At 34.7% G+C, this 14506-nt stretch overlaps 2 protein-coding genes across 11 annotated transcripts in view; one reads left to right on the forward strand and one right to left on the reverse strand.

The window, feature by feature from the left end:
* The window catches only part of LOC133460137 (synaptojanin-1-like), a 99036-nt gene extending 86401 nt beyond the window's left edge, over window positions 1–12635 (reverse strand). For all 10 annotated transcript variants that reach the window (XM_061740682.1, XM_061740683.1, XM_061740684.1 and 7 more), the window contains exons 1-4: window positions 12492–12635; window positions 6398–6553; window positions 2729–2815; window positions 579–846 (exon numbers count right to left, since the gene is read on the reverse strand). In XM_061740682.1, the coding sequence (XP_061596666.1) occupies window positions 579–846; window positions 2729–2815; window positions 6398–6521 (479 nt within the window). In that variant the 5' untranslated portion in view covers window positions 6522–6553; window positions 12492–12635. The remainder of the gene's footprint in view (window positions 1–578; window positions 847–2728; window positions 2816–6397; window positions 6554–12491) is intronic.
* The window catches only part of LOC133460143 (RNA-binding protein Nova-1-like), a 434537-nt gene that overhangs the window by 220611 nt on the left and 199420 nt on the right, over window positions 1–14506 (forward strand). The gene's annotated exons all lie outside the window — the stretch shown is intronic.

Raw genomic sequence — 14506 nt, forward strand, 5'->3', positions numbered from 1 at the left:
AAAAGTCAAGAAAAAAAGTCGAGAAAAAAGTCGAAATGTTGAGAAAAAAGTCGAAATGTCTAGAAAAAGTTGAAATGTTGAGATTAATGTTGAAGTAGAATGTCGAGAAAAAAGTTGAGAAAAAAAAAAAAAAAGTCGAAAAGTTCCCGACATTTCAACTTTTTTTTTCAACTTTTTTCTGGACATTTGGACTTTTTTCTCGAAGTGCACAATAAAAAAAAAAATCTTTCCCTCTCAAATATTTTTTCTCCTGCATGGCCCTGAGACCTGTAACTTTTATTTTGTAATCTACATTTTGGTCTTGTTTTTATTCGTCGACGATATTGCATTATATATTTAATTATATATAATTATCGTCACATGACCAGCATTTTCGTTGCGTCTCGTCTCGTTTTCCTCAGGTGATGAAGGTTCATTGACGACAATATTTACAGTAGTCATAATTTTCGTTGACGAAAGCAACTTTAATCCCCAGCCCGGTCTCACCAGAAGAAGCGTTTTTTTTTCGCTGGTTACCCACCAGAAGAAGCGGTTGCCATGGTTACCCACCAGAAGAAGCGGTTGCCATGGTTACCCACCAGAAGAAGCGGTTGTCGGTGGTGTCCTCCAGGATGCGGCGGTGAGCGTTCAGGCTCAGGTCCATGCCCACGCCGCTGGACGACCAGGCGAAGTAGAAATGTCCCGAGTTCAGAACCTTCCGGACCTCGGAGATCCGGTCCTCGTCCGCCGGGTCGTTCTTCAGGGAGATGAAGTCGGTCTGCGTGACCCGGAACACCTCGGACTCCTGCACCTTCCCCACCGAGCTGCAGCCGGTCACGACTACGAGGCTGTGCAGCATCGAGTCTCCTGGAAACACCAGAATATAATCATTAACACACCAAATATAATAATTAAAGCTGCAGCCGGTCACCACCACCAGGCTGTGCAGCATCGAGTCTCCTGGAAACACCAGAATATAATAATTAAAGCTGCAGCATCGAGTCTCCTGGAAACACCAGAATATAATAATTAAAGCTGCAGCATCGAGTCTCCTGGAAACACCAGAATATAATAATTAACACACCAAATATAATAATTAAAGCTGCAGCCGGTCACGACTACGAGGCTGTGCAGCATCGAGTCCCCTGGAAACAACAGAATATAATAATTAACACACCAGAATATAATAATTAATATAATAATTAAAGCTGCAGCCGGTCACGACTACGAGGCTGTGCAGCATCGAGTCTCCTGGAAACACCAGAATATAATCATTAACACACCAAATATAATAATTAAAGCTGCAGCCGGTCACCACCACCAGAATATAATAATTAATATAATAATTAAAGCTGCAGCCGGTCACCACCACCAGAATATAATAATTAATATAATAATTAAAGCTGCAGCCGGTCACCACCACCAGAATATAATAATTAATATAATAATTAAAGCTGCAGCCGGTCACCACCACCAGAATATAATAATTAATATAATAATTAAAGCTGCAGCCGGTCACCACTACCAGAATATAATAATTAATATAATAATTAAAGCTGCAGCCGGTCACGACTACGAGGCTGTGCAGCATCGAGTCCCCTGGAAACACCAGAATATAATAATTAAAGCTGCAGCATCGAGTCCCCTGGAAACACCAGAATATAATAATTAACACACCAGAATATAATAATTAATATAATAATTAAAGCTGCAGCCGGTCACCACCACCAGGCTGTGCAGCATCGAGTCTCCTGCAAGGACCAGGACGTGTTAGACAAATTACATCTTTTTTTAAATTTTTTATTTATTTTTTTATTATCTTTTTTAAATTAATTTTTAATGTTTTTTTATTTTTAAAATTAATTAATTTTCCTCTTTTTAAAAATGTTTTTTTAATTTATTTATTTTTTTAATTAATTTATTTTCTTTGTTTCTTCGTTAGAAAAGGCTGCTTCAAAGCTACAGAGGAAATACTTCAATATACAGAAACAATATGAAAAAAGAGAAAATAAGTATAACTTAAAAGGATTAGGGCCAAATTAAGACAAAAAATTAATTGGAAATTACGAGAATAAAGTTATAATAATATGAGAATAAAGTCGTAAAATTACGAGAACAAAGTCATAATATTACGAGAATAAAGTCATAACATTACAAGAATAATAACATTTAGGACAGACAACAGATGTATGATGGATGCAAACATGATGTATTGGATGTGAATGTCAATAAATTAAGAAATAAAAAAAAATAACATGAAAAGACGTGACAGGAAACAGTTAATTTGAGTTGAGCAGCCAAACACATCTCAACATCTAAAGTCTGATCTTAAATCTGTTGTGAAAACAGGAGCTTCAAGGTCAGTATAAGTATAGTTAGTTATTATAAATACGTGTTAATAAATGATTAGTAAATGGGGGATTAAATAAGTTTACACTTCTTCCTACTCCTTTTTGCACAGGTAAATTAAGATATTAAGTAAATTTTTGTTTTTTGTATAGAGATTAAATTAATTTTGATCATAATGAAATAGAGTTTAGGGGGTAGGATTTAATACGTTTGTACTTCTTCCTACTTCTTTTCAAGCATGTTGATTATGATTGATGCATGTTTTTATTTATAATTTTGTTTTCTTATTAACATGTATTTATTATTGATTATTATTATTTTATTTCGTATTCACTACCGTTTCATGTTCAAAATAAAAATTCCAATTCAACTCCAGACCCGTCAGGAAGCACATCCTCACCCAGGTTGAGACGCAGAACTCCCAGAATCCCGTAGGCGTCCACGATCTTGCTGTACGAGCTTTTGATGGCGTCTTTCTCCGCTGCCGCTGGAAGAAAAAAACTACAGTTAAAATAAGAGCCGGGATGAATGAATGAATCCTCCAGGCCTGTTCTGATTCTAAATCAATTCTCATATTAATTCCTAAAAATCAATTCTTATGTCTTAAGATCGATTTTTTTTTCCATCATCATCATCATCATCATCATCATCATCATGTATTTACCTCACCACCAGGATCACATGGAGCACAAGTATAAAAATGATTGTACATTTATAGCAAGTGTCGGGCTGTACATGTTCAACTAAAACACTCAATTTGGCAAAATAAATATCATTTAAACAGAGGAAGGACATTCTTCAAAATAATTTATCATTTATAAATGAGGCGCCTCATTTATAAATAACATTTACCTTGCTGGACTCTACTGCCCTTATTTGTATTTTTAACAGCTTGTGCTTTTTATTATTTTACTTCTTTTCTTATCATTTTATTTATTATTTTACCTCCTTTTCTCATAATTTTATTTACTGTACAATTATGTCTTGCTGCTTTTAATGTCGATGTAAAGCACCTTGAATCACCTTGTGTTGAATTGTGCTGTAGAAATAAACTTGCTAGATTGTAGTAACAAAATCAATTTAAACATAGATGGTCGGTTTGTATAAAACTTTGGTAAATATTTTCATTATATTTACATTTTTACATTCGAACAAAATATGAAACTCATCTCCAATACGGTTGATGTTACAGAGTTACAGAATCTCTGACTTCTAGACCTTTATAATAATAATTAATATTATTATTATAATAATAACTATTATTATTATAAACTTATTATGAACTTATTATTATAATTATAATAATCTTTATACCTTCCAGTCACTTTTGGGATTCTGCTGTTATTCATCCTAAAATTACAAATGGCCTGTCTGTAGTTCTGATTTTGACACAATAAGTAATGTTCTAGGTTAAACTCTTGCTTAATCTCTACATAAATATCACATGATTTTCACTTTGCAGAAATTGATCTTTCAACCTTTTGCTTTTGCTGCAGTTAGTTTCTACCAGTCCATGTTATTAATGTTCACATTACATCATCATTTCATTTTCTCCCGGTGAACTTTAATCCCAGTAGTCGTTTAATTCACACATCGTGGTGTGAAACTATTAAACCATGAACACGACGTCTAACAGAAGCTGCAGCATTAACAAAGCTCTGGTTTTAAAAACTTTCCTTTAGAGAAAAATGCTGGATATTTCAGCTTAAATTTCTAAATGTTATATTAGTTCAATGAAGTTCATATTATCTATATTTACTACAGCTTGTTTGGTTTCTCGGTTATCGGACACAGTTTAAACAGAATAAAATCTGAATAAATCTGACAAACTAAAATGATTTTTTACTGCTTGAGCTGTTGCAATTTCCTTTTTTTTTGCACTTTAAACGGATATTTATTTTTTAGTTATTTCACAATAATTATTGTGAAATTATGACTTTAACTGTGAATGTTTTTCAGATATGTCTTTTTGTCTATCAATCCATTCACAAGCTGCTTCCAACCTGTTTTCATTCTTTATTTCAATTTAATTCCCACACTCATCACTTTAATACCAGGTCTGCAAACAATCTCCTCCTTTTTCAGGACGACTTTTTCCTAATTTTCAACCAGATTCAGAGTTTCCTCTTAATTGGAACATTTTACCACCGTATTAGAGAACGCTCGAGTACAAATACTTTCAGAAAACTAATCACAACTTTTTACCAGCCCAAGTTATCAAACCTTATCCATTTATTTCCAGTTCTTCTCTCCCTCATTAGATTCCTGTTTTTGTTTTCTAGTAATTCAGCTTATTTTCCTTAGTTTTCCTATGTTTGTCTTATTTCTAGTTAAAATGTCTCATTTTTAGTAAAAAAATCTCATTACACTTAAAACAAGAGTCATTACCAGAAAAATAACTTGTTATTTGACAATTTTCACCTGTTTCAAGTAGATTTTCACTTGAAATAAGTAGAAAAATCTGCCAGTGGAACAAGATTTATCTTCTTATTACAAGTGAGTATTGTTCCACTGGCAGATTTTTCTACTTATTTTAAGTGAAAATCTACTTGAAACAGGTGAAAATTGTTGTTTTTTCCAGTGATGAGTCTTGTTTTAAGTGGAATGAGATTTTTTTTTTTACTAAAATTAGACTTTTTAACTAGAAATAAGACAAATATTCTTGTTAAGATTTTGAGTTTTTGCAGTGTAGATTCCTGTTCTTGTTTTCTAAAGTAATTTAGCTTATTTTCCTTAGTTGTTCTATGTTTTACATATTCCTGTAGATATTGTTTGTTTCATTATAGGAGGAAACATCGACAAGCCCTGATGGTTTTTTGGTTCCTCCTGCACATTTTCTGTTATATTGTATTTATTTCCTGTTTTTTCTACATACTGTTCGTCTGTACTTTTAAATCGGTTGTATATTTTTATGTGCAAATAAACTAAACTAAACTAGTTATTTTACAGTCGTATAATTCAGGCAACAGCTCAAAAATCTTAAGAATAAAATCGATTCTTAACATGTGAATGGATCCCCAGCCCTGCAATCCTCGTTGATTGTGTTCCCAACAGTTAACGGTTCTGAGGATAAACCGTTTTCCACTGCAAAAACTCAAAATCTTAACAAGAATATTCGTCTTATTTCTAGTTAAAATGTCTCATTTTTAGTCAAAATATCTCATTACACTTAAAACAAGACTCATCACTGGAAAAAACAACAATTTTCACCTGTTTCAAGTACATTTTCACTTAAAATAAGATTTTTTTGCTTGTAATAAGAAGATAAATCTTGTTCCACTGGCAGATTTTTCTACTTATTTCAAGTGAAAATTTACTTGAAACAGGTGGAAATTGTCAAACAAGTTATTTTTCTGGTAATGACTCTTGTTTTAAGTGTAATGAGATTTTTTGACTAAAAATGAGACATTTTAACTAGAAATAAGACAAATATTCCTGGTAAGATTTTGAGTTTTTGCAGTGTTCTGAGGATAAACCGTGTGCAGTTTTCCCTCCAGACCATCGTATCTCAGCGTAAAGAACCAGACGTTGAATTACTCACTGAATTAATGTTTTTCTTGAAATGAGAGAAAATTAAATACTTTACTAGAGGCTCAAGAAGAACATTTCACAAGATATGGGACCCTTTGATTGTGTACTAGTATTTGATTGTGTTCCCTTCCATCATAAGAGAAAAAAGTCAAAATATCATGAATAATGTTGAAGTACAATTTCGAGAAAAAAGTCGAAATGTTGAAAAAAAAAAAGTCTAAATTTTGTGAATAAAGTTGAAATGTTGAGAAAAAAGGTGAAATTTTGATTTTCTTCACGAAATTTCGACTTTTTTCACAAAATTTCAACTTTATTCTTGAAATTGTATTTCAACATTAATCTCTATAATATTGAATGTGTACGCCCCCAATGTCTGTCATTATCATTTTGAATTACTATTATTTAGTTTTTCCCTCTACAGCAGTATGTGGGTGGGTTTTGTTCATTAAAAGAAAACTAATCCAATTCCAGATATTGTATTTAAATGCGTGTTACTTTGTGCTTTCTTGAATAAAGAATAAAGAAGTTTCCGGCTTACACAGCACGGCGACGGCCCCCGACTCGAACATGAGACACTCGTCCCGGGTCCGGGTCTCCACGATCACGCTGTACGGGGGAGGATCCAGCTTGTGGTAGATCCGGTAGCCCTTGCTGAACGCCATGATTATCCGGGGTTAAAACACTACGTTATGACCTGAAACAACAGAGAGAAAAACTACGTTATGACCTGAAACAAGAAACAGAGAGAGAAAAAACTACGTTATGAACTGGAACAAGAGAGAAAGAGAAGAACGCCATGATTTATCAGAGACTTAAAACACTACGTTATAGGGCTGGGCAAAAATATCGATATGGCAATATATCGCAATACTTTTCCAGCCGATTCAATATCGATATTAAAAATTTGAATATCGATTTTTTTTTTTTTTTTTATATTTTTTATCCCCTTTCTTGTGTTTATTATCATTTGCCACATAAATTAAATTAAAGCAACCTCATACTAAATTTAATGTTAATTTCATATGATGTAAATAATATGAAAAACATATACAAATATGTTGTAACTTTAGCTTGTATAGTTATAATAAAACATTGTTTTGACTCAGTTCGTCCCATGAATATAATATAATATAATCTGATGAACGTGCAACTGGGATTTTAAGATCCATCACTATCATCTGATGTACATTTATACAACTGGGATTTTAAGATCCATCACTATCATCTGATGTACATTTATACAACTGGGATTTTAAGATCCATCACTATCATCTGATGTACATTTATACAACTGGGATTTTAAGATGTGTAATGCATTTTTACATTTTGTAGAATATAATAATCGGGATATCGCATAATCGGGATATCGCAATGTGTATCGTATCGTGGCTCAAGTATCGTGATGCGTATCGTATCGTGAGGTCCTTCCCAATACCCACCCCTACTACGTTAGGACCTGGAACAAGAGAGAAAGAGAAGAAACAACAGATCAACACTGATATAATCAGACTTTAGTTCTCCAGACTCTGATAACTGAGAGTCCGTTACCATGGTGACAGAATCTGGTATCAGCATCTTCCTCTGGTTCATGTACAGTTTTGTAAACTATTTGTATTTTGCATCTGATTTAATGTTTTGGTGCACCTGCATGTGTCTGTATTTAATTATTACAGTTTTGTGTTTATAACTACAGAAGAGTATAGGGGCAGGCAGGAGAGAAATAAAATAATATTTTAGAGGAGGAAGATTTTTTTTTCATTATGCACTTTGAGAAAAAAGTCGAAATGTCGAGAAAAAAGGCAAAATTTTGACTTTATTCTTGAAATTGTATTTCAACATTGATCTCGACATTTCGACTTTTTTTCTCGACATGCACAATAAAAAAAAATCTTCCCCTGTCAAATATTTTTCTCCTGCCTGCCCCTGATACTCTCCCATTTATAACGGCCTTGTTTGAATAAATATAGGAATAATATTTGCACATCGTTATGATTGATTAAGCATCAGGTCCATTTCAGTGATGCTGATATACGGTGTAATCTGATTACTATTTAAATCTGAGTTCAGTGAGCGAAATAACCGGAGTCAAATTCCCAGTCTGGCAAGTTCAAACTTGGCCAATAAAGATGATTCTGATTCTGGTTCACTGCAAAAACTCAAAATATCACCAGGAATATTTGTCTTATTTCTAGTTAAAATGTCTCATTTTTAGTCAAAAAATCTCATTAAACTTAAAACAAGACTCATTACTGGAAAAATAACTTGTTATTTGACAATTTTCACCTGTTTCAAGTAGATTTTCACTTGAAATAAGTAGAAAAATCTGCCAGTGGAACAAGATTTATCTTCTTATTACAAGCAAAAAAATCGTGTTTCACTGGCAGATTTTTCTACTTATTTTAAGTGAAAATCTACTTGAAACAGGTGAAAATTGTTGTTTTTTCCAGTGATGAGTCTTGTTTTAAGTGTAATGAGATTTTTTTTTACTAAAAATTAGACATTTTAACTAGAAATAAGACAAATATTCTTGTTAAGATTTAGAGTTTTTGCAGTGCAGCGTGTACAGTATGTGCTGCTTATTATATGCATTTATATCCATGATAAAGTCAATTTTTATGCTCATTTAAGGACATCCTCTTGTCCAGCCTCTAGAGCGTTTATGGACCTCCTTGCATAAATACCGTCTATTGTTTTTTATGGTAATTGTATTACTGACTTTTGCATGCTTTTGCATTTTACAACCACAATGTGTGTAAATAGGTGAGGTGAACTGTAGAATAATGTTATTATAATGTGATAAAGGTCTTTTGTTCATTGTTCTGGTTTAAATGTTAAGAGGAGGAAGCCTAAAAAATCTGTCAAGTTATTGATGAGAAACACAGATTAAATACGTTTTCTTCTTCCCACTGCCTTTAGAATGTTAATGAATTAATTTGAATATTGAACCTGCGTCTGCTGTTAAAGGTATTTCATTTATTTTCTGTTGCACGCAGGTCAGTCATGTTTTAAATGTTGTACCGATCGGAATAAATATAAACTGAACTGAACTCCCAGATCCAGGAAACGGGCAGCATCTCTCAGGGTTCCTACACATTTTTCAAGGTCAAATTCAAGAACTTTCAAGGGTCATTATCAAAATCTTCCAGCACCTTAATCTCTGGGGTCAAATATCTACAGGAATATATATATTAGTAATTATTTATTCCGCTTTTTATCACAATTATGTACATTGTATCGTACTGTAACATCTAGTTATGTTTGATCTTACTGATTTTATTTCTCCTTGTAATAAATAAACTACAGTCAGAGTTATAAGCTGTTTCTCTGATGAAACTCATCACTCAGAGTCTCAGGGTAATCTTGTTCCACTGGCAGATTTTTCTACTTATTTTAAGTGAAAATCTACTTGAAACAGGTGAAAATTGTTGTTTTTTCCAGTGATGAGTCTTGTTTTAAGTGTAATGAGATTTTTTTTTACTAAAAATTAGACATTTTAACTAGAAATAAGACAAATATTCTTGTTAAGATTTAGAGTTTTTGCAGTGCAGCGTGTACAGTATGTGCTGCTTATTATATGCATTTATATCCATGATAAAGTCAATTTTTATGCTCATTTAAGGACATCCTCTTGTCCAGCCTCTAGAGCGTTTATGGACCTCCTTGCATAAATACCGTCTATTGTTTTTTATGGTAATTGTATTACTGACTTTTGCATGCTTTTGCATTTTACAACCACAATGTGTGTAAATAGGTGAGGTGAACTGTAGAATAATGTTATTATAATGTGATAAAGGTCTTTTGTTCATTGTTCTGGTTTAAATGTTAAGAGGAGGAAGCCTAAAAAATCTGTCAAGTTATTGATGAGAAACACAGATTAAATACGTTTTCTTCTTCCCACTGCCTTTAGAATGTTAATGAATTAATTTGAATATTGAACCTGCGTCTGCTGTTAAAGGTATTTCATTTATTTTCTGTTGCACGCAGGTCAGTCATGTTTTAAATGTTGTACCGATCGGAATAAATATAAACTGAACTGAACTCCCAGATCCAGGAAACGGGCAGCATCTCTCAGGGTTCCTACACATTTTTCAAGGTCAAATTCAAGAACTTTCAAGGGTCATTATCAAAATCTTCCAGCACCTTAATCTCTGGGGTCAAATATCTACAGGAATATATATATTAGTAATTATTTATTCCGCTTTTTATCACAATTATGTACATTGTATCGTACTGTAACATCTAGTTATGTTTGATCTTACTGATTTTATTTCTCCTTGTAATAAATAAACTACAGTCAGAGTTATAAGCTGTTTCTCTGATGAAACTCATCACTCAGAGTCTCAGGGTAATCTTGTTCCACTGGCAGATTTTTCTACTTATTTTAAGTGAAAATCTACTTGAAACAGGTGAAAATTGTTGTTTTTTCCAGTGATGAGTCTTGTTTTAAGTGTAATGAGATTTATTTTTTACTAAAAATGAGACATTTTAACTAGAAATAAGACAAATATTCTTGTTTAGATTTTGAGTTTTTGCAGTGTGGGGTGGATCTAGTAAGTCTATTGGAAAATGTAATAATTTTGATAAAACGTGTTTGCAGGATAAAGATACAGTTGAGGTTGCTCCTGAAGGTTCTTGCCCAAATGACATTGCAGTATGAGATATAAGTTATATATGTTATATATCTGTAACATCATTACAGATACCCTTGAGGATGATGAAGATATGTCAAGACAGAGGAGAATGCTTTATATACAAGCAAATATGTTGGTTAGAAAATTTCATCATTGTACTACTGAGGTAAAAGTAAACCTGTTTAGAACATACTGCACCCCCCTATATACAGCCCCATTGTGGGTGAACTATAAAAGGGGGAGCCTTCAAAAACTACAAGTAGCCTACAACGATTGTCTAAGAATCCTGTTACATAAACCTAGGAGCACCAGAGCTAGTGAGCTCCTCTGCTCCTTGGGTCTCACCACCTTTAAGGCTCTCTTAAGGAACCTGACATATAAGTTCATGTGCCGACTGGACTCGTCATTGAATGGTCTAATTAGGCTGATGACGGACCCCAGCCGTAGCTCTGTCAGGTACACGTCCACCATTAGAGGACGGTGGAATGAGTGTCTCTCTTGAACTGTAAACTGTATTTTATATTTGTCTCTCTATATATGCATTTGTATTTTATTCTTTTATTTTTTTATTCTCTTATGTGTTGTATTGTTCCTACCATGTGGGCCATGAGCCTGTAATAAATTCTATATAAGGATAAATCATAGTGTAATATACATTAATACAGATGTTTCTTGGTAATAGATAGAAGTCTGAATCATTTCTGCTCTGAGTTTCATTCATGACCAACCCTGACGTTTGTTAACAGGAAATTAGTCACATTAACACGTTCTGATCTGAATCCTGGATTAGGAAATCCTGATGATCTCAGGATCTTCCTTTCTTTTGCATGTATTTGTTATAGAGGGACATTAATGAACATTAATGTTCATTAATGTTCATTAATGTAGCGTTTACATTTTTAACATGTACATTAATTAATGTTCATTAATGAACATTTTAAAAATATAAATGCTCCCAATTGTAGCCAAAAGGTTAATTTCCATTGGCCGAAGGAACACGACACGTTTAGTGATAATCAATGCAGAAACCTGATCAAGGAGATATCAATCAGGACTGATCAAATATCGATCAGGAGTGATCCGTTATCGATCAGGAGTGATCCGTTATCGATCAGGAGTGATCCGTTATCGATCAGGAGTGATCCGTTATCGATCAGGAGTGATCCGTTATCGATCAGGAGTGATCCGTTATCGATCAGGAGTGATCCGTTATCGATCGACCGTTTATGTATTAGTGCATTCTGTCCATTTTTTTAAATATTATGGTTATTATGTCTTATTTCAATAAATCTTAACATTGTATCTGTTTAGCACTTTACCTGCCCAGGGACTACAGGCGGAAATTAGCAATTGTTGCTATAACCTGGCTCAAAGCATCTCTTCTTGTTTTACAAGATTAATGTTTTTTTTTGTGCATTATCCCTGTTTTAAATAAATAAATTCAATCAATCAATCAATCAGGAGTGATCCGTTATCGATCAGGTATCAATCAGTTATCAATCAGGAGTGATCAGGTTTGATCAGGATTGATCAGGTATCAATCAGTTATCAATCAGGATTGATCAGGTTTGATCAAATATCGATCAGGATTGATCAGATATTGATCAGTTATCCATCAGTTATCCATCAGGTGTGACCTGGCAGTTGACTGATCAGTTATCAGTCAGGAATGATCAGGGGTGATCAGACATTGATCAAGAGTGACCTGGCAGGTGACTGATCAGTATTGATCAGGTGCGATCAGGGTGACAGCAGGAGATGACGTCACAGGCCCAGCCCGACTGCATCGGTCACGACTCCCCCCCTAACTACCAGGTGATTAACCAGGTGATTAAACCTAATTAAACTGACCAGGTTCAGGTTCTGGTTCAGAACCAGGTCCGTTAGCCGTTAGCAGGTTAGCTAGATTAAACACTAGCTGGAGATTCTTCCTGGAGGTGAATTAAACCTCCCGGTCCGGATTAACGAGCAGCAGCACCGAGGTTACAGGTTTATACTCACGAACTACAGGCCTGGGCTCGGTTTCATCGGGTCAGAGGAGGATCTGCAGGTTCTGCTCCGTCTCTGCTGCCGGTACTGGTTCTGGTTCTGGTACTGGTTTACTGCTGTCACAACATCCCCCCGCCGCGCAGGCGCAGTGGTACGGTCCGGGGAAACCACGCCCCCCAAGGCGCAGGCGCAGTGGTACGCCCCTCCCCCCCACGGCGCAGGCGCAGTGGTACGGTCCGGAGGAAACCACGCCCCTCGCGGCGCAGGCGCAGTGGTACGGCCCCCCCCCTCACGGCGCAGGCGCAGTGGTACGGTCCTGCTCCGTCTTTTTTTTTTTTTAAACAAACTTTATTCAACATTTTCAAAATTACAAAATTCATTTGAGGAAACATTAGTTTTTTTTTTTGTTTTTTTTTTTTTATTGAACATAATTTTTTAAACAAGAAAAACACACTTTATACAAAACTACCAGTAGAGGAAATATAAGAAAAAAGAACATCCTGGAGGTTTTTTGAACAAGAGACATATAAACAAAAATAAGAGACAAATAAAGTTAAAACAAAGGAACAGAAAGGCATTTTAAAGCAAAAAGCATCAACATTTCGGAAAGAGACTTAAAATAAAAGATACTTTGATATATCGGTTACACATTTTTTTGCAGTTATTTGACTTAATATTTTTTAAAGAAACAAAAAACTTGTGAAATCATTAATAAAAAGATGGAAAGAAGCTTCATTTTTCTCCACTTACAACAGTACGTGATATTTATTTAGCCAGTAAGAGAATGACATTAACTAAGAAGGACAGTGATTTGTCAATAGTATCTATATAACAAATAATGTTAACGATTTCTAAATTTGGAATGTCATTCATTTTTAAAGATAGACAATTTCTTTTTTTTTTTTTTTTTTTTTTTTTCCCTTGTCTGCACACATATTAATGATTGATACCATGACGGTAGAGATAGCCAATTTCTAATTTCTTGCCAAAAAATGTTTGAGACAGGACAAAATAAAAACATGTGATCAAGTGATTCTTCCGATTCATTGCAAAAAACACAGGAGTCAACTTCAAATTTAAATCTATGTCTCAAGAATTCAGCAGTTGGATACATTTTATTAATCAATTTAAAACAAGAGTACCTGGCTGCAGGCAAGATGGCCGACAAGGGTGCCGCCATATTTCCATCCATACCGGAAGTTGGTCACTTCGTTAATATTGTGGCGTTATTATATTGTGTTCGTTAATATTCGTTAATAATATCACTTTGCTGCTCAACTGCAGCAACGTCAGTTCACACGCAGCAGATCGAGCTGGCAGGATGTCAGATATGAAGGGGAGCATGTAGAATCTGGTGCGTTTCTTTTTCTGATACCACATCCTTTTCTTATATTTAATAGCAGAAAGGAACGAGACATGGCTGGAAACACGTCTTTAAAAAGGCAAATTGCCACGTGATCCTCAGATGATGATGCAACCTTTGGATAAATGTATAATCTCATGATTCCAGCCGAACAGGCGGTGTTCACAAACTCCCCGGCTCCAGGTGGGATCTGAGGTCACACTAAGGATGGAGCTCAACAAACCACAGTCCATCTGCACCACAGAAGAACCAGGTGTAAGGCTAAAAGAATAAACATAAATCTATAACAAAGACGTAAACACATCAGGGTTGTGGCCAAACCAACAGTACATTCCTAAAAAGACCCAAAGCACTGGTGAGCTCAACATTACAAGACCTAAAATATCCCTGAAGACAAACGGGATGATTTCAGAATCCTTTTCTTTATGAAGAAAAACCCTTCACATCATTAGATGAAGTTAAGAGTCGTCTGGAGAAGTAGAGGCCTTCATGAATGCAAACCCAGAGGTTTTACAACATGAGAAAAACACAGGAATCATTCAGGATCAGGAAGGTCAGGCCAGACTTTACAGAAGAAGAAGACTTCCGTGTTCTGACATCTACTTCTGTGGACAGATGACACCAAGATGAACTTGGAACAAAATGATGGGGAGAAAAAAGACTG

This window comes from Cololabis saira, chromosome 14, assembly GCF_033807715.1.
Source record: "Cololabis saira isolate AMF1-May2022 chromosome 14, fColSai1.1, whole genome shotgun sequence".
NCBI classification, from domain to species: domain Eukaryota; kingdom Metazoa; phylum Chordata; class Actinopteri; order Beloniformes; family Belonidae; genus Cololabis; species Cololabis saira.